General features: G+C 34.0%; 1 protein-coding gene across 5 annotated transcripts in view; it reads left to right on the top strand.

Annotated features, from left to right (window-relative positions):
- CBLB (Cbl proto-oncogene B) overlaps positions 1 to 20710 on the top strand; it is a 212243-nt gene that overhangs the window by 10485 nt on the left and 181048 nt on the right. For all 5 annotated transcript variants that reach the window (XM_081064589.1, XM_081064590.1, XM_081064593.1 and 2 more), the window contains exon 3: positions 2978 to 3228. In XM_081064589.1, coding sequence (XP_080920715.1) covers positions 2978 to 3228 — 251 coding nt within the window. The remainder of the gene's footprint in view (positions 1 to 2977; positions 3229 to 20710) is intronic.

Genomic DNA, 20710 nt, shown 5'->3' with positions numbered 1-20710 from the left:
GGTCCTAAAGTTCATGTAAATTTGTAAATGAAATAAAATAAAAATGTAAATGAGTTTAGCCAGGGATCATTAATTACATGCTTGATTCTAATTAAATTGTGATATAGTTAGAAAGATCAGCCTAAGATTCAGAAGATGCAGGCTCTTGTGTTGGATTTATGACTTTTTAATAGTTCCTTAATCTTTGTAGTTCTTAGTTGTTTTTTTTTTTAATCTGAAAATGAATGGATTGGACAGGATCTTTACTAAGATCCCTTAGAGCAAGAATTACATTGCTCCTAAGTTAATTATAGAGAGCTTGGTCTCTTCTGCCAGACTCCTTGAGGAAGGAAGTATGTTCTAGTCATCTATAATTTCCTGGCACAAAGCTCAGTACCTGGTATATAGTAGTTATTCAAACAATGTTACTGAATAAAGCAATACATTCCCAGATAGAATTACGACTTAAACAAAGCAAATGAGAAAAAGATCAAGTAGAGAATAGAAAATTAAAAATGTGTGAACATATTAAAGAACAGTGATTTGGAATGTCTGAAGAAAGTACCTGGGAGGAATTTTTTATCAGTTAAAATATTTACCAGTGGAAGAAATGAATTTGAAACTGCTTAGTCCCCTACTACAAGTTAATAACTTCTCAGTCTGTGACGTGTTGTACCACGTTTTATGTTGCTGAATTACACTGTGCCTGCTGTAGGATGTTGGTAGTGATATTTTTGAAATTTGTGCATACTTGTGATGCTATTTTTTAGTTTTAAGAAATTGAAAAACTAAATTGTATATTAACCAGGACGTGTTAAATCATTGACGTCTTTGTGACTTCATCTGTCTTTAGGGGAGAATGAGCTTTGCTAACTATATCAGAGTGTCACAAAAATAGTGTAAACAAAGCTTCCTCAGCCCTTTTAACTATACTTTTGTAAAAATAAGTTGTTTGCTGTCTGAACCTTTCTGTTTCTTTAGGAGATCAAAACCATGTTTTTATGTTTAAACTATGCCTATACTTTCGGGTTATTGACTTGAATAATAGTATAGTTCCATCATGAAAATGCGAAAGTAATATAATCATACTATTTATGTATAATAGATATATGAAATATTCCGGAACCAGTCAACCAAGCCTTCTGTACATCCATTTGTTAGTTCTATACTATATGCTACACAATTCTGTTTTAGGCACTGTATACAAAGAGGAGGAAGATATAAAATTGTCATCAGCTAGTATGAGAAATGGTCGCTAGCAAGACTTTTCTCCCCATAAAACCATGATATGGCTATTTCTTAAAGAAAGCAAGTGAGCTAGCAAGTTTAAGAGTATTTTTCATTTGTTGATTTTTTGTTTGTGCTTCTTGAATTATTATTGTTCAACTGCTTTCTATTTGGCCCAGGCACTTTTATGAGTACTCAGCAGTGTAGCCATGTTTTGTGGAACCTGAAAAATGGAAGGGTCCTTTTAATAACAAAGAATACACATATAAAAGTACACATACAAAATTGGGTATGAAAGTTAAATGTTTTAGAACAATAAAGTCACAACAAGTAATTTTTTAAAAAATTGATAAATTTATAAACATCAGAGAATCTTGACTCTGTACATTTTATACTTTGATTCTCTTCCATTGTATACATATACCTCCCATTCTGGGTACCACTGGACACATGCAAATTACCAGATTTGACCTGGACCTTCCTGCTGTCTGGGCTAGCCAGCACCATGGGCACTTGAACTGTTCCTGAAGCCATTCTTTCATCACAATAGCTGACAACAATTTAACTAGTTCCAGAAGTGACTGCGTACTTCACACATACTTTCCACTAAAGCAAAACTAAATGTGTTTCCAACTCAAATTCCGGTTAGCCAGATTCCAAAAATGCCCATGGCTAGTCCAGTGCCAGTCAACAGGAGGTTCAGTGTGATGGAAGGAGAGTCAGACTGGAAAAAGACAGAAATCTTTACCAGTTGTGTTTAAAATAGATTGCTCTAGAAAATTTGAAAAAAAAAAAAAGATGAAGGCCTTAGAAGAGAGTAAGATCTCTGGGACCCTCACATTTATACATCACTAACTTCTCACTAAATATGCCTGCATGAGTACATTTTGCCTTTGGTAAGATTGTGCACCTTCACGCTATGTACTCGTATGGTTTTGTGCAATTCCCTATGATTTCATTAAAAAAAATTAATTGGTTGGTTCCTTATGTCCTGGTTTGAAGGGTTAGAAGGACTAAGTCACATGAACGTGTGGAAGTGAATATACGAGTTGAGTTACTACCTTGTCTTGTAAGCAGAAGGTCTTTTCAGGTCTGCAGGCAGCCATAAATGCCCCAGTGGTTGAGTGGCACCTGATGGAATGACAGAACTGTTATGTACCACATGTTCATAGGCCTGGGAGATAACAGTGGAGTGGAAAAGACTCATTCTGACCGAACACCCTTTTATTACTTAATAATTCAGTTATTAAAATTGTACCCTTTGTTTTTTCTTCTTGGGGTTAAGAACAATGTACCCAAACATTAACTAAAATCTATGAAAGCATTTTATCTGGAAGTTCAATGTAATAAAATAATTCATACATATGAGACATTGGGTTACTAGCAGAAGAGGCTCATTTCCTCATTTTTTATTTAAAAAAGAAACTTGGTGGTATATAATAGTTGGCACCCTGAAATTTTCTTAACTCATGAACGGTGGGACATTGTAGAAGAGAGAATGAAAACCTCAAGGGTTGACGTAAAGGTATGACAAAGAAAAAAGAAAACAAAAACAAAACTGAATTGGAGAAGAAAATAGCATTCTAATTGTGAAAATAGGCTTCTAATTGTATTAAGATAGATGCAAATATTTGTCAATTCTGTGTTAACATTAGTAATTTTAAGATCCAAATTTATATAAGGCAAAGTGAAGAAATAGTACTGTTTCTCTGTTTTTCTATGAAAGTATTGTCATTCATATTAAATGTCTTATTTTTGTCTTTGTTTTTAGGTCAGACTGTGCCAAAATCCCAAACTTCAGTTGAAAAATAGCCCACCATATATACTTGATATTTTACCTGATACATATCAGCATTTGAGACTTATATTGAGTAAATATGATGACAACCAGAAACTTGCCCAACTCAGTGAGAATGAATATTTTAAAATCTACATTGACAGTCTAATGAAAAAGTCAAAACGGGCAATAAGACTCTTTAAAGAAGGCAAGGAGAGGATGTATGAAGAGCAGTCACAGGACAGGTAAGAATATTGCAGACTTTATTTTTCTTTTGCTTTTTGCTTCATGGGCAGCATAAATGTCACCATGTGTTTGCGGGGAAATGTCATTTCATATGTGTATTCACTTTTCACATTATTTAACCCTTACAGTTTTACATAAATTTATGGTAATACCTAGTTCATGAGATAGTGTTCCTAGTTTTTTAATAGACATTATGTTTTAGAGCAGTTTTGGATTTACAAAAAAATAACTCAGGAAGCACAGAGTTCCCATATGCAGTTATTTCGGTTATTAATATCTTGTATAGTGTGGTGTACTTGTTACAACTGATGAACCAATATTGATACAGAATTATTAACTGAAGTTCATAGTTTATATTAGGGTTCAGTCTGTGTTGCCCAGTTCCACAGGCTTTGACATTGTATAATGTCATGTATCTACTATTACAGTATCATATAGAAATACAGAATAGTTTCATTGCTCAAAAATGCCGTGTGCTCCTCTCTATGGTTTTGCCTTCTTCAGAAAGTCGTAGTTGAAATCATACCGTATGTAACATTTTCCGACTGACTTCCCTCACTTAACAATATGCATTTAAGGTTCTCCCATGTCTTTTCATAGTTTGATGGCACATTTATTTTTATCACTGAATAATACTGAATTACATTGGTGTGCCACAGTTTGTTCAGCCATTCACCTATTGACGGACATCTTGGTTGCTTCCAGTTTTGGGCAATTATTGATAAAGCTGCTATAAATATTCACATGCAAGTTTTTGTGTGGGCATAAGCTTTTAGTAGCTTGTTGGAGTAAATACTTGGGAGCATGATTGCTTGATCTTTTGGTGAACCTATGTTTAGCTTTGTAAGAAACCACCGAACTGTCTTCCAAAGTGGCTGTACTGTTTTACATTCCCACCGACAATGAATGAAAGTTCCTGTTACTCCGTATCCATGAGCATTTGATATTGGGGACAGTGTCTTTAACACACAGTCTTAATTGAATGTGTGGATATGATAGATGTGGGTGGGAGATCTAGCTTCGATTCCCATACTAGACTGGGTGGCAAAGACTGAAGTGACCTCAACTGACTGACTCCTTATTTTATAGCCAGAATTCTTAGAATCTTCTCATTAAAGTTTGTTGTTTGGCTATTCCAATGTTAATTTTTGTGATCTATCTTAAACCCAATAAAGAAAATAATAGTGTTTGTCATTTCTGAGATGTTTTAAATATACCTAGAATATTCACTGACAGTGATAACCTATTTAGATTTCCAAACTGAAAAACAAATACAGTATTAATTTAAATATATATCTTAACATAGTTAAATTGACTTTCAGTTTAAGTCACTGAACCTGTGTGGATTTTAGTTTCCTTACATATAGGAGAACCTCTATGAAACCTCTAATATTTTTTTTCAGATTGGGAAATACTAGCCTAATGAAATATTGGATTATATAAGACAAAATTCAGTTATCTAGGTGTGTAGATTATGAAGTTGTAAATACCAGCCAGATAACTCAGAGTAAGTAAAACCATCAGATTCAAACATAGAAAAACCCTCTGCCAAATGTAAAATGGCATAAATATTTACTTATTTATAATTTGCTCTAAATTAATGATGAACCCAAACATAATCATAGGAGTCTAACTACTTATGTAACTGTGGGCTCATCACTTAATATTCTTGGACCCCAGTTTATACATCTTGTAGGTGGTGAATCTTCCAGTTGCCTTTTAGCTGTAAAGCTCTAAGACTCTCCAGGACTACTAAGGCGGGATTGCCACAAAGAGCTAGAAGTAAGGTAGAAACATAGAGTGATTGTTTCTTTTTATAGACCTTTCAGGAATAGCCAGTGTTACTGTTGTTTCTCCGAAAATAAGACCTAGCTGGACAATGAGCTCTAATGCGTCTTTTGGAGCAAAAAATAATATAAGACCTGGTATAATATAATATAGTATAATATAATATAATTTAATATAATATAATAGTCTTATATAAGTCTAATATAATATAAGACCCGGTCTTTTATGAGACCGGGTTTTGTATTAATTTTTTTCTCCAAAAGATGCACTTGAGCTGATTGTCCGGCTAGGTCTCATTTTCAGGGAAACGGGGTATGGGAAGTCAGATGTTTATGTTTAAAACCATATTTTCACTTTGTAGTTCTTCCATCGATCTAATAAAACTAAGTTGTTTTAGAAATACCTTTACAATTCTTATTTAGGTTTAGTAGCCCTGAAATTCTTCCTGATCCAGCAAAGTAATCCACTATACTTTACATTTTAGGGTATCAGGGCAATGAGAAGGTGTGTAACTTCTAGGTCTAGGAATTGGAGTTGGTACAACGTTTTAATTGGATGTAGTAATATATGATGTGGTAAACTTGTATCCCACTTTTACATCATTGGTAACTTCAAACATTTTCTAATTCATTAGATGTCTTATAACAACCATTTCATTTGTAAATTTTGATATTTTGGGCTTTTCTGTGGGAGCATATCATGGGGGAATCTCTGTAAATTTTGGTTGTGTGTAGATTTCCATAGATGATGATAGATGATCATGATCACATTTAGGCAATTCTAAATTCTGTGTTTTAAGTTGTCCAAGAAAATTTTGTCACTCTCCTAAATTCAACCATAAGACAAAGTTTATTAGTTTCTATGCTGGTGTAGCATATTCCTAATTGGATTTTACTGTCATCTGTGTCCCATTTTCTGATACTGTTCTGTGGCCAGCTGTGTTTATGCAAAACTGACATTTGATAAATATCTAATCATAATTCATAATGTACCATTATTGGTACACTGTAACAAGGACATCGATTTTTGGTTTATGTTTCTTTTGGTAGTAATGGATTTTTACACATTCACTTCCAGCTTCCCTTAAGATTCCAAATGCAAACTGAGGCTAAAGAGTGCTATTGTACGTGGAGCTCTTGGGCATTTTGTTCTGTAAAATAGAAAAGAAATTTAGAATGTTCTCAGGGTTCTTAGGCATCAGAGTATTCTATTTAGTAGAGTGACTTATCTAACATGAAAGACAAACTAATTATTGGGAATATTATAAATTCTCTGAACAATCTTTTTTTATTCTGCAAGTAATGTCACTAAGGACATTGGTATTCAGCTAAAAATGAAGGGCAGTCATAGTAAAAATAGTAATTTGGAGTTAATTGACTAAACCAGTCAGTAATGACTAGTGAGTTGGTGCTTTATTGAAGAACATTGTGCTGTAGGAGTACTTGAATCAAAATGTTTATTTTAGTGCTCTTGGTATTCAAAAATAAACTTTTTTGTGTATTTGCTTTACATGTGAGGGCAAATGGGAAAAATTCAGGTGTCCGTTTTGAACTAGCTATGTTTTAATTGCTAACATAGAAGTAGCTTGAGTTTTTAAAGCAGTTTCACATAGTGATAACTATAAAAACATAGAAATATAAATATAACAAGTGGCACGCAATGTATTTCTTGTGTAGAAGGCGACAGGTAAAAATTATAGATGAATTTATTTACTATTGAAATAGATAATGAGGGCACATGATGCTAGCCTCTTGCTTTAAGAATGGGTGGAATGATTGCTGGTAGAGGCAGGCTGCATGCCTTCTTGACTTTTACAGTAAACCTCTTCCTTCTATAGTATCACTTTTCCCAAGTTGGTTTTTATTTATTTTTTTCTTTTTTTTTCCTCTTACAAACAATTGAACCTCACACTGAGTTGGTGCTTCTCCAGCTGAGTGTCCAAACCGTTCTGTGGTGGTATTTCTGGGAAGAGCAATTCAATAATTTATTTTGGCACACACATGGTTTTTGTGCGTATGTGTGGCGTGGGGGTTGGGAATGTTGTAGAAAAGGTAGAATTTATAGTAGTTTCAGGCACAAAGAGGAGAAACTTTATATCATATTGCTTAAAGTTTTAGTGGTAAAAACAAAGTGGGTGTGAGGGCAGTTATAGCTGACAAATGTTAACACTGAAGGAGGTGCCTTTCTTCAGTGGTTTGCTGGCAGTTTCATCCGTTAACCATTTTAATAGTAACATTTACTCTTTCTTATAACATGTTATGTATTAATCACCGGCTCTGCAAATCCTGCTGTTGGACAGTGATTTTAGGAACACACTGAGGAGATGGCCTAATGATATTCGGATTTTCCGTATTTTAGAACTGCTTCAGTGAACCAGAGTGCTACAACCCATTTTTTCCCCCTCCCACACTCTGGTTTACAACCACTGAAACAAAACCAAAAGTCAACTGAGGTGGAAAATAGTTCTGCATTTGATAACCTACTGTGAAGAAAATAAAGGCTTTTAAAATATTTGTGCCAGAGAGTAATACATAAATGTTGTTATTATTAATGTCATTTCAAAGACCTGGACCATTTCTTAGGCACGTGTGTTGTAGAAACAAATCATAGTTTGCATAGCTTGTATAATAATATTCATTCCAATTAAGATTTTTTTTTTTCGGAAAAAGGTATTTTAGCATCAAATTAGTTCTAGGAGATGCTAGCCTTTATTTAAAATCTTTCAGGAAAAAAACATCTTTTTTTCTCTGTTGACCATTTGGCTGAAAAAAGAAAAATGTATATAACCTGTTAACATTAATGAAGTGCCTCTCCCCCTAAAGAACTACAAATCACTGTGCTTGCTGTTTATACCTGCTGTAATTCATGAGATAGTGTATCAAGAACATTTTGGAACTGATACATTAAAGATACATGGTTAAGTTAAAAAGTGAATCGAAGACATTAGCTACAACAATAACAATAAAAGCAACAACAAAACACAAATTTGCAGACAAACCCCCTTTCTTTCTTTTTACCGCTTTATGACAACATCACTTTGGCCAAAGAATAATGTTGCATTAATGTAAATGTTTAAATTTGTATAAAAACAAAGTGTTGATTACACGGTCATTGAAGTAGTTTTGAAATTCCTCATGGGTTTTCAGTTTAGCCACATAAAGAGGTTCCCCTGTTTGCACAATTTGGGCTTTATGTAATGGTTTTAATTGTTACTGGACCCCACAGGTTAATGGCCTTGTTTATAATGTCACTTAATTCCACATTTTCTCATAGGCAGTTCTGTGCACTGTGAGAAGGAAATGAGGAAAGAGTGCTGTTGAACTGAAGGCAGGAATCTCAGGGTCTGATCCCATTTCTGCTCCAAGTGTTTTTTGTAAGCTTGGTTGATTTCCTGACTCCGATCTATGTTTTTTCAGCCTTTAAATTATTTTCTGGATAGTCACAATATTTTTTGGCTGAGATATTTCAACATTATAGAAGATGTAGTTTGCTGTTAATACATTAGTTTATTAATTTTTCAAATTCAGTAGTAGTTTATAGTAGAAATTTTGTTTTTGTTATTACGGTAATCATTTACAGGAGAATTAATCTTAGGGTTATGTCTTTTATAAATAATTGGTGCACTATTGAATGAATTCCATTTATTCTATGAAATATCTATTATTTAATGATGCATGAGAGGAAATGCTTTATATTCATTTTAAGAATAATGTACATTTAAAAAATTTACCCAGTCTATTTCTCTTTTTTTATTTACAAATGGTGAAAATTGCAGTTCTTTTGCATTTCATGAGGACAAGAGACAAGTTACAAGTATAAAAATATGATTTCTAAATAAATGAAAATAGGTTACTGATCTTTTTTTGAATCTAAGTATTTTAATCTAAACATGTACAGTTGCTGTTTTTCTATATTTGTGTGTATTCTAGGTGTATATTTTCCTTTTCAGTGGTAGTCTAAAGGAATTAAAAGATTAATTTTTGATATTTTAAAATAATAATGTATAACTTGAGTTCAGAGGATAAATAGTAGTCAATCCTTTTAAAGTAGAAAGAAGTATGTCAGCCATGTACGAGATGGAATTTTCTTTAGAACACTTGAACATCTTCCTGAAATTGACTAACTATAAATGAATAAAAAGTTTTTTAAGTCTTGATAAGAATGCTTTCATTCATATTTCAAGCATCTGGGAGATGTGAAAGTACTTTTTTAAAGTTTGGAAATGAAGGGGCTTAGTTCTTTAACACTATCAAATAGAGTCCACAAGAAAGTTATTTAGACAAATGTTTTCAAGTTAAACAAAGAGAGTCTGTTAGAGTGGGCAGGTGAGAACTTGCAGAATCTTTGACTGTTAAGGACTTTATGGCTAACTACGTCCATGCTGCCTTGCTAACCAGATACAGAATGATTTTCTTGTTGATTTTCATGCAAGTGAAAAGTGAATGGGGTTTTCCCCAGCAGTTTCCTTTTGGGGCATAGTATCAAAATACAAAAGAGTACAAATTATTCAGATATAACTTAAAACTAAAGCCACTGTTTTTAAATAAAATGTTCACATTTAACCTATTTGTTATTTATTTCACTTACTTTTCTTTCAGCCCTGTCTTGATACCATTCAGCCCCAAACTCTTTATTAGTTGTTAAAAGTTTTATTGCAATTTATTTAATTTCCTTCCAAGTCAAATAATATGAACACATGATATTGGATTTTATTTTAAAATTAGAGAATATTTTTCTTGCAGTTTAGTTTATCAAATGTTTATAAATTCCTGAGAGTGATCACCACTGTATTATAAGACAATAAGCCAACTCACACGACTCAAGTGAACTTGGCGTTATGGTTGAATACCTTTTATGTTTTCAGTCTTAAGGCAGCTTATTAAAATTGATGTTTTCCTTTCAGTAAATATCTGATGACATTCAAATTTGATAATTAAAATCCAGAAGCACTTAAGAAAGAATGCCTGTTTTTAGTTTCATAATAACAATACTCCCACAAAGAAGGTTGATGAATGATGTCTTTCAAGTGGCAGATTTGTTATTTAGTTAAAGAAAGCTCCTTTGGCAGTTTTTTACAAAACCAAATTAAAGTCTGTTTATAAAACAGACAGGCTGCAGTGATAATCCTATAGCCTGAGGAATGCTCGGAAATCTAGCCCTAGAAGCATCTTTTTCTTTTTAGCCATTTACCAAAGAAGTGGAGTTTCTAGGAATCCAAACAGATTAGCATCCTGCAGGAATTGGGTAGGTCATAAAAGTGTATTCGCATCTGTTTTGAAATAATGGCTTCAGAAATACTGTTTTCTAAGCCCATTTTTATTTTAAGATTTTATTTTTTTTAATTTATTTTTATTTTATTTTTAATTTTTATTGGGGAACAGTATGTTTCTCCAGGGCCCATCAGCTCCAAGTCGTTGTCCTTCAATCTAGTTGTGGAGGGTGCAGCTCAGCTCAAAGAGCAGTCACCGTTTTCAATCTTTAGTTGCAGGGGGCGCAGCCCACCATTTGCATGCGGGTATTGAACCGGCAACCCCATTGTCCAGAGCTCGTACTCTAACCAGCTGAGCCATCTGGCTACCCCACCTCTAAGCCCATTTTTAATGTTAATCTTTGGTCTCTTTCAACTCATTGCTAGAGCATGCGTTCTTGTTTGAGTTTGCATTTATACACATATAGCTTGCAGTATACATGTAGGAGGTCATTACAAAAGGTTCACACTTATGGATTCAAATAATAAAAAGAGATTGAGGTTGCCTGTCTTGTTTGGTTGAACCATTAAGGCACAGGTTAAACAAAGATAATTTAGATTTATTATTGAACTGTGTTACTTTGAATATCTGATCATGTGAATATTGTACTCACAGAATTGTGGCTGCATTAGTTTCCTAGGTCTATTGTAACACAGTACATACCACAAACTGAATGGCTTAAATAACAATAAGTTGATTCTCTCACAGTTCTGGATTCTAGAGGTCTGAAATTAAGGTGTCCGCATGGCTCTGCTTCCTCCAAACCCTTTGGGGCAGGATGTTTCCAAGACTTTTTTAGCTTCTGGTAGCCCCAGGCATTCCTTGGCTTGTGGCAGCATAACTTCAGTCTCTGTCTTCCTCTGGTGTTCTCTATGTGGGTGAGTCAAAATTTCTCCCTTCTTACAAGAAGAGCAGCCATATTGGAGCAGGGCCTGGGCTAATGACCCTGTCTTAACTTTCTTGTATCTACTGAGACACTATTTCTAAATAAGTTCATATTCACAGGTAGGGTTGAGATTAGAATTTCAATATATCTTTTTAGGGGACACAATTCAACCTCTAACAGTGAAAATAAGGCAGTGTAAAATTTAAACTAAGGAGAAGAAAATTGAAACTCACTGGAGTATGTTTATGAAAGTGTGAAAACTTTGTTAGATAATGCCAAACAAAATTGCTTAAAATTATTTTTTTGAATGACCTGTAGCTCAATATGTTTGTAGTTTTGTTTTCAGGTTTATAATAAAAAGCATGGTGAATTAGTTTATTGATTAATTTTTAAGCATATATTGAAAAGCTTGGTGAATTTAACTTTCATCAATAAAAAACTTTCATATACATGACATAAGAGAATTTATAATTACTTTGTTATAATGTAACATTCTTAACTGATTTTAATGTATAAAATGCCACCTCTCTTTAGAAATTATTAATACTATAACTATGTATATTTAATTGAAAGTTATATTAATAGCCCTGATTATCCTTGATTAAAAATTCCTGTTTTATTATTTTATTTTGTGATAAACTCTGGAAGTTTAAAATAGTAAATTATGACTTACATTATTAAATCTGTTTACAAAATTTTATGTGTTTCAAATAAAAAAAGGAGGTGGGAGGTGCTTTCTGTGTTGGTGGCATGGAGAAGGGTACATTTCACATTCTCTTTGAGTCTCTAATACTAAGATGCAAAGTATTATAAGTATGATTTTAAATTAAGATCTCAGTGAATCAATTCAAGGATTTTAGCTTAAACAAAAGTAAATGTTTCTCAAAATGGAATGTTAATTGGGTTAAACGTTCCAGGGGTCAGCAAACTGTACAGAACTAGATAGTAAATATTTTAGACTCTGTCAGATGGTCTCTGGCAACTACTCAACTTTGCTTTTATAGTAGGAAAGCAGGCATAGACAATATGTAAATGAATTGGAATGGCTGTGTTTTAATAAAACTTTATTTACAAAAACATGGTAGACTAAATTTGGCATCTGGGCCGTAGTTTGCCAACTCTTGGCTTAAAGTATTAATACAAAATTTGGATGGTAAAATTTTAAAAGTGTTTTATCCACATAGACTGAGTAAATAAGTTGCATCAATTAGGAATGTGTTTGGCTAAAAGTAACAATACCCGACCCACAGTAGTTTACTTATATCTCTCAACACGCTGTCAAGACACTTACGTTTTTCCTGGCTTTGGAATCTTGCTTAGTATTAGGGTTTGCCTTTATTCTAGTCACCTTGTGGTTGTAGAATTCCTGCTGGAGCTCCATAGTTTTTAAGGCTACAAGACTTGAGGAAAAAAGGGCAGCACCACCTATGGCTGTCCTCTTTCTATCATTGATCAAAAGAATGTTCTGGAACCTTTCCACTTGATTTGCTCTCTCCAGCACATTTCTCTTAGGTCTTCTTAGGCCTGAAAAAAAATGTGACATCTAGAACAATAGTGAAAACTTTTTCGTGTACATCATTTTTTTCTGTTCTTGATGCCTTTTGAGGAAAAAATAAATAAATATAAAAGAAGGAACAAATATACTAGGACAGTTTCATCTCAAACTCATTATCTTTTAAAAGAAAACAATTGTTTTCTTTTTTCTTGAGTATTGCCTTATTCTCTTTAAAACATTTGAGTACTGTTAACTTCTGTTTAGAACCAAATAATTGAAAGCAAATAATGAGTTCGTGAGGAAGATTGAAATTACCTTGTTTCCCCCAAAATAAGACCTAACCGGACATCACCTTTAATGCGTCTTAGAAGTGCAAACATCAATATAAGACCGGATATTACATAATATAATTTTACTTACAGTAAAATAAGACCGGGTCTTATATTAATTTTTGCTCCAAAAAGACGCATTAGAGCTGATTGTCCGACTAGGTCTTATTTTTGGGGAAACACGGTATGTTTTATAAGAATTATATCATTATCTTTGTTATCAATGTCTATATCTCAGATGCGAGATAAATATTCCAACTCCGTTTTCTATCTAGAGAAGCTAAATTGAGTGGAGCTTACATGACTTGACAGGAATTGTATATATGCGTGGGGTATTTCTAAATGAGGTCTCATTACCAGTTGGCATGTGGGAGCTGCAGCTGTTGGCATCTGAAGGATATCAGTATTGTAAACCTTTTTTCAGTTTTGTTTCACATTTGAACAATTAGTATGTTTTATACTTGTGAAAATGAGGTGTTGTCTCATCTTTATTAAACCAGTGTTAATATTGTGTGTCAAATGGTCAGTAAGTGCAACTTTTTTTTAAACAAGATAGCTTATATTCGTTAAATTCAACACTGTTTATTTAAAGCTTCATTTCTGAAGCATGCCTTTGTATGTGTTTGTGTCTCTGTGTATGTGTGTGTGGGAAATGTTGCCTGTGATTTTTTTAAGCTTTTAATTTCTTTAGATGAACATTGTCGTTTTCTTTCTTTGAGGATATAGGAAAGATTACATAAGTATTTTTTTCTGAAATATATTAACAAAAATAAAATGTTAGCTTATTTTGCATATGCTACAAACATTGAGTTTTTGTTCTAAAAGTTTTTTTTATGGAACATATTGAATTTTCTATGATTGTAACAACATGTGGGGAACTGTCAAGTTTATTTTTTTCCAGAAATTTCAGAAAACTAATTTGACCAAAGATCTCCATTTTGGTCAGCCAGATCTCTTTTGTCTGATTCAAATAAGTTTGCATAGATTCAGGTCTTAAGAAACAGCAAATTCTCCTTACCAATTTTTGTGTGAATGTTTTTCACTGCATAATTATGATTTTAGTTTTGTTCTCCCCACAGTTGGATATGTAAAAATTATGTTTTTGTAAAGCAACCAAAGTCTTGAAGTTGCTAGTTTATCACAATACTTTTTGCCCACTTTATTAATATTTGGTAAACTACAGCCTGTGGGCCAGACCCAGCCTGCGCTTCTTTCTGTAAATAAAATGTCAGTGGCACATGTACATTCTAACTACAGTGACAGAAGTGAGCTGTTGCCATGAGACTGTATGGTCACAAAACTGAAAATATTTACTCTCTGGGCCTTTATTGAAAAGTCTTACTGACCACTGCACTATTGACATACTCTTCTACAGCAGACTTGGAAACTTGGCATTTACAAACTTTCAACATTTTCTTTGTCTTGATTTTCTTTTCTCCCCTATTTCTACCACTACTGTTTTATGAGTGACTGACCATTGTGATATTCTAAGGGCAATAAAATGTTAATGGCAGGTAGTCAGTGATTGAGAACCAAAGCCTTATTAGACCCCCATTTCCTATTTTATGTCAGTCTTCTTATGTATATGATAATTTTAAAATGCAATACATTTAAACTTTTTTGTAGGTTTTTTTGGTGTGTGTTTTTTGTTGTTGTTTTAACACAAGATAGGTCACTAGCGTCCTTGGCAGTCGTGTAGTCTAATGGCTTCCCTGCACAGTCCATGCACAGATGATGTGTTCTAATCCTCTGGAATGATTGAGTCCAGATCCCTGACTTCCTGTAATACCTCTGTCTTGACCAGTTGGGCTCTGAGTATCCACATTTGTTAAAAGTGCTCCAGGTATTTCTGATGACCTGCCTGCTCTTAGAATCCCCAAGTCAGATCTTCTTTTATATATACGTTTACCAGAGATTATTGAGATGGACAGATGGGATTAGAATCCTGGATCTGTTCAGAACTCTTTTCACTTTACTAAGCTTCCTTTATCATCATTGTGGGGATCCATTTCCAGTTGTAAGTTAAAGGATCCCCATAAAGATAAATTTCTGTAAGGCCGTTGGAGGAATGTTGTTGGCACAAGAAGGATTGAAATCCTTTTTATATTATTTTCAGATTGGCCTAATCACTACCTTAGACTTTAATTTTGCACGCTAGCCTTTTGTGCTGCCATTTTCCCTTTCTCTTCCTATGACCCTTCTGTTTATGTAGATCCTTACTGAGCTAAAGATCCTACTCTGCCCCCACCCCATCTTTTTTCAGCATTTTCTGATCACTCTTTCCAAAACGGCTGTTTTTCCTCTGAGCATAGCATTTATCAAGGCCTTTCATGTGGCACTTAACTATATACTGTCAACTGTTGCTCTCTTTTTAAAATGGTGGAGAGATAGGTCATCTTAAATGTCTGTCTCATCATAAATTCTTTAAAGGCAAAAATTACTTTTTCTCCTTTGCAACTAACTCCCATAGATCAGTGCTCCATAGTTGGCAAACATTCATAAAATGCATGATTATTTCTCTAGAGTTACTGTAGGATTATTCCAAAATCCTGATTTATGCATGGATTATGTTATTCTGGGGCCTGGAAACAGGAGACAGGAAAGTGTCTGGTGAAGTGTCTGGTGAAGTGTCCAAAGAGACTACCTTTTAAGAATTTGTGGATAAATTCTGAATATCATCTTCTTCAGATTTGGCAATGAGTGCCATTGAGTTTAGGAGGAAAAAATACCCATAAGCGTAGTAATACCATTATTTATTATAGAGTAATTATACTTTAAAGTAGTTCTTAAATCTGCGTGTATACAAAATGTCCTTACCGGAGTGACACGTTTGGATAAAGCTGGTGAGGTTACTACGGTGTGGAAGCACCTCTTTAATGGAACGTCCTTGTAGTTACCCTCAGCATCTGTAAAATAACCCCTGAATAACTTAGAGCTTCGCCATTCTGCCTGCTCTCACAAACTACACGTGGCCATGAGCATGTTGCACGGCTTTCCTACTGACTTAGTTCTCCTTCTGAGCTCTCCACCAGTGTTCTCACTTCCTCTTATTCTTATTTTAACATTTCTTCAAAGACTGTTTTTGTTTCTGTGCTATGTTGTATTGATGACTCTGAATACACAGGACTTTTCAGCAACTGGGGAATCCTCCAAAACTGTATGCTTTCGACATGAATAGTGCAGTTTCATTTGGCATATATTATTGACAGAAGTGCTTCATCCTTTTTATAGCTTGCTGTGCAGCAGATGGTCGTTACATCATTTGCAACTCTTCAGGGAGTGCATAAATACGTGGGCACAAATAAAAAATGGCTTATTGCTATCCTCTTGTGTTCTTACTGATGGGGGTTCCCTGATACAGATGAGGATTTTCAAATTTGCAAATTAGTTTCCAGATTTTAGCGAAGAAGATGTTTTCGTATTTATGTATTTACTCAACTGCCATCTCTTTTTCTTAAAAGAAAGTTGGACCATTGGACCTGGTATTCTTGCCATATATGCTGCTGTATGTATGTATGTATGTATGTATGTATGTATGCATGCATGTATTTTGGCAAGCGCATACCAGCTCTAAGGGACATCAGACATTCAGAATATGTAGACAGGGCTTTTAAAGAAAGGAATTGCTGTTCTCTTGTATCAACCATGCAGACTTAGAAACAGACTTTAAAGGAAAACAGAGGCCTGTGTGTTCTCACTGTGTATTATTGTTGCGCCCCCTCACATAGCTGTAAGGATTTGTCAGCAGTTTGTTTTGACTCACTATACCAACGTGGGGGTGGTTTTCTGTGTTTTTGTAAGTTAACTAGTGTGGGATGTCAGTCATCTCAGCTTTACCATTTTGATTGGCCATCCTTTTCCCAGGCTATACTTTAGATCTAAAACTTGCCCTAAAATATTTGCCAAATAGTTTTGCTGTTCCTATAACCCTGGAGGTCAAAACCTGATTCTTAAGACGTATACTCTTGTTTCACGTTGCCTCTGTGGTGTGTGCATGGTATTTGTACCAACTAATTTTGGAACCTCCTTCAGTTGTTTTTAATTGTTCTTGATAGTTCCTATTACATAATAAAATTTAGTTTTATTTAATATGACAAGTTTGGGAACACTCCCAAATCCACATTTTATTTTTTGGGAGGTGGTTTTAGACACAGATAACCACCATTATTTTGATTAGGGATCAGGAAGTCCTCAGTAGCATATGAAAGAGAAGAATGGGTTCCTGGGCTTGATTGAATGGGTTTTCTGACTTCAGAAACCATTAACAAAGAGAAGGTGGCCTAGGCAGATCTGTCTTGATCCATTTGCTGTTTCCTAAGACAAATGGCATTCCAGGGAGTTGTACAACGTGGTGTTCCTTGTACATCTTTGACATGACTTTAAGATTGGGAAGTTAAGCTTTACAGGTGAGACACAAAAGGCAAACGGTGTTTTCCTTTAATCACCCAAGGTAACCAGTATGTTTGAAGATCCTCTGTGTCTTATGTTCCTGATAACTTTCCATTATGTAACAGCTCTTTATTTACTTTCTCTACTGTATGTGTGGCATCCTACCAACAGCAAGTTCACTTCTTCTTTGCATGCGTTTGTTGTAAACTGTCATTTAGGTGGGATTAAAATAACTAGAATTCTTTTAGCATTTTTCAGTACTTGAGATTTAAGAGAGAGGCAGATGGCAAGTAAACAAGGTGAGAGAAGGACTTTATTTGCTGTATTACAATTTCAAACGACTGTAAAGTATTTTAATTAGATGTTATTTTAGGAAGTTTCCAATTCGCTGCAGGTCATTGAAGCTTGGACAGAAGCAGAATGTACACCAAGTATTTTAATATGTCAACAATCTGCTACATGTGGTTGAAAGTTCATCTGGAGCTAGTAGGTTATATTTTTAAGAGTGTAAAAAATTTTCTGAGTCCCAGTGTGCCTTAGAGTAAAACTAATTTTCTAATTAATTTTAAATACTATTTTAAATTTTTAGTGGGAATCAAGTTGATTTGTTTTAAACACTTGACAATTTCTTTTGTATCTTATCTCTTCTTTTAGTAAGCTCATGTCCATTTTTCTCCATGGTCATTATTTTTAATTTCCTACAGCTCTACTGGAGATTTTCTTCACTGTGAGATAGTAGTTGTTACATAATTCAAAACTCAGTTCTTCAATTTTCACAAAGACCTTTTGTGAACTATGACTTCAAAGTTATTTTTTCCAGATTGAAGGTAGTATTTGAGGATATTCATTATATAAGAAAATAAATTCATATATGAAGCCTTCTCATGTTATTTTTCATAGAATTACACATTTCTTTTCATCTGTGCAAATAATATAAAGACCTTAGAAAAACACTTGCTTCTCACCATTAAAATAAAAATAAAGAGCCTTCAAAAAGGCCTGGTACGGATAGTTTATGGACGTTAACAAGTGATACGCTAAAGGCAGACTCCTTCAGTTGCAAAATATTACATACTTTGTACAACTCACCAGCTCAGGGGACAGAATGCATTCATAGTTTAATTGGTGCATAAGAAAAGCTTCCAGTGAAAGGTCCAGTAGATGAGTTTTTTCCCCTCAAGCATTTCTGCTTTCCCCATACAGCATTTCTGAAGAATATAGAGTCTCTCGTGATATGGTAGTAGTAAAGTTAAAGTTGAAGGCGACTTTCTTTTACTGGTATAAACTTTAGAGCAGATAACATTAGAATTTTGAAAGACCTACACACGTTGTGTATTTTTTTTTTTTTTAACATGAATGAGTCCTTTTTTGTTTCCTTTTCATTTTGGGTTTGTAATCAACTTATATAGTGAATTTTGTGCTAAAATTTGTTTTAAATATAACATGATAACATTATTATGTAGCTCACTCCCTCCTCCATTTGGTCATATTAAACTTCTGGTTTCTCTTTAGTTGGTAGATATACTACTATATTTGTGTTTCCTTCAGTTCTTTTGTTGGTTTAAGTAGCACTTAACGTTGTTTGATTGGACCAATACCAACTACTGTGTATAACTATGTACAGAATAGTTGCTTGGATTCTGAGTGAAAGCCCTAGAAATTTACCATCAGGAAGTCTGCTGTACTCTTGTGTTATGGAGTTATAAGAACTGTTTCTCCAGATGAAGTCAATACGGTAGAAGAAGTGCCGAGTTCTGACATTCTTATTAGGCTAGGTTTTCCCTGTGTCGTGTGTTATTATATCACCAGAGTTTAACCCAGTCGTTAAACATTGTGTTTTCAAATTCTTGAGCTCATTTTAATGTACAACGGGGACATTTTCATAAAAGTTTTTAAGGATGTGGAGTTAAAGAGATCTTTTGCAGTAAGAAAAAAAATTACCAGCAAAACAGAAAGGCTGTTTAGTTGATAATTTGAGAAGGCCAGTTTATTCTGGACCTAGCAATCTTAAGATCTAGGAAAATAGTAACTTTCAGTTTCTTCTTTTTAAAGAAACATTAAAGTTTTTACTTAATTATGAAGTTCTAAATCCTTTGGGATATTTTTTTAAGCGATTGTTTAACTGTTTCAGAAGAAACTGTTACATAAAACTTAGAATTTTCATTTTAAAATTTATACTCCTTTAAGATTTAAAAAAAAGCCTTCTCTTTAATTAATTCATTATCGATGTCAGTGGATTTAAAAGAGAAACATCATATTTTTGAAGTTTCCATGAATAAAATTATTTGAATTCTAAGGAAAATGTCTAAGAATCTGAGTCTTAACTTTTTTTCAAATCAGGATTAAACACACACATTTATACTTAAAATACCCCTGGATACTGAAAACAAATCTTAACACCATTTCTTATTCAGAAAATGAAACTGATTACAGCAGAAAGAGAATATCCTACCAAGTGTCTGTATGCCAAATTGGGTTGTAAAAAAAGTAAAAATCATTCATTTTGATCTTACATTAAAAGTCTTTAATTTTGTCTTTAGTTTTCACTGGTCATGGGAATCAATAAGCCTGTTTGTCCCAGAGAAAGAATCTTGGTTTGCTTTTCACTGTTCAGCTTGAAGCAAAATCCTGGCATGCTCTTTAGAACCAGCCTGCCGAAATGAGTTGTAGTTTTTATTTGCTGACCTCAAAATCTATTCTCGTTATATGAGACCATATGGTTGAAATGAATGGAAATTATGATGGCAATAACCTTGAGAAAAAACATGACAAAAAACACTATTCATATGAATGGTTTATCATTTATATTTCTCCATTATCTGCCTGTCTAGCCCCACCTCAAGCCAGTTTCTCTCAGGACTTTTTGCTCCAGCCACTTAAGCCATTTTTCAGTTCTTCAGGCTTTCAGGACCTCCACATATCCACAGCGTCATCTGCCTGAAAATATTTTCAGCTGTCTAACTCTTGCTCATCCTTCAGATCATAACTTAAATGTCAGTTCCTCAGCGAGGCCTTCCTTGACTGATCACTCTAAATTATTTTGCACATTATTTTCTCTCATGGTACTTCGTTCTCCTTTTCCAGAACCTGTCATAATTTATATGAGTCTGTCTTCACCACTCTCTCCCTAGTGCCTACTCCAGTTCCTACACATAGTAGGTATTGAATAACTATGTATTAACAGAAGAGGAATGAATACACACTAATCTCAAGACACATGTTATTTAAGGAGCATCTTAAAATTTGGCAGGCATGGTTAAACCTCTGTGTGGACAGGGGCTATTGTTGGTTTTTCTTTTGTTCAGTTTTGTTTTCTTTCTGGGGCTTGAAGAGAAAATTTAATAG

This window comes from Rhinolophus hipposideros, assembly GCF_964194185.1.
Source record: "Rhinolophus hipposideros genome assembly, chromosome: 2".
Lineage (NCBI taxonomy): Eukaryota > Metazoa > Chordata > Mammalia > Chiroptera > Rhinolophidae > Rhinolophus > Rhinolophus hipposideros.
This window is presented reverse-complemented; position numbering and strand designations above follow the sequence as displayed.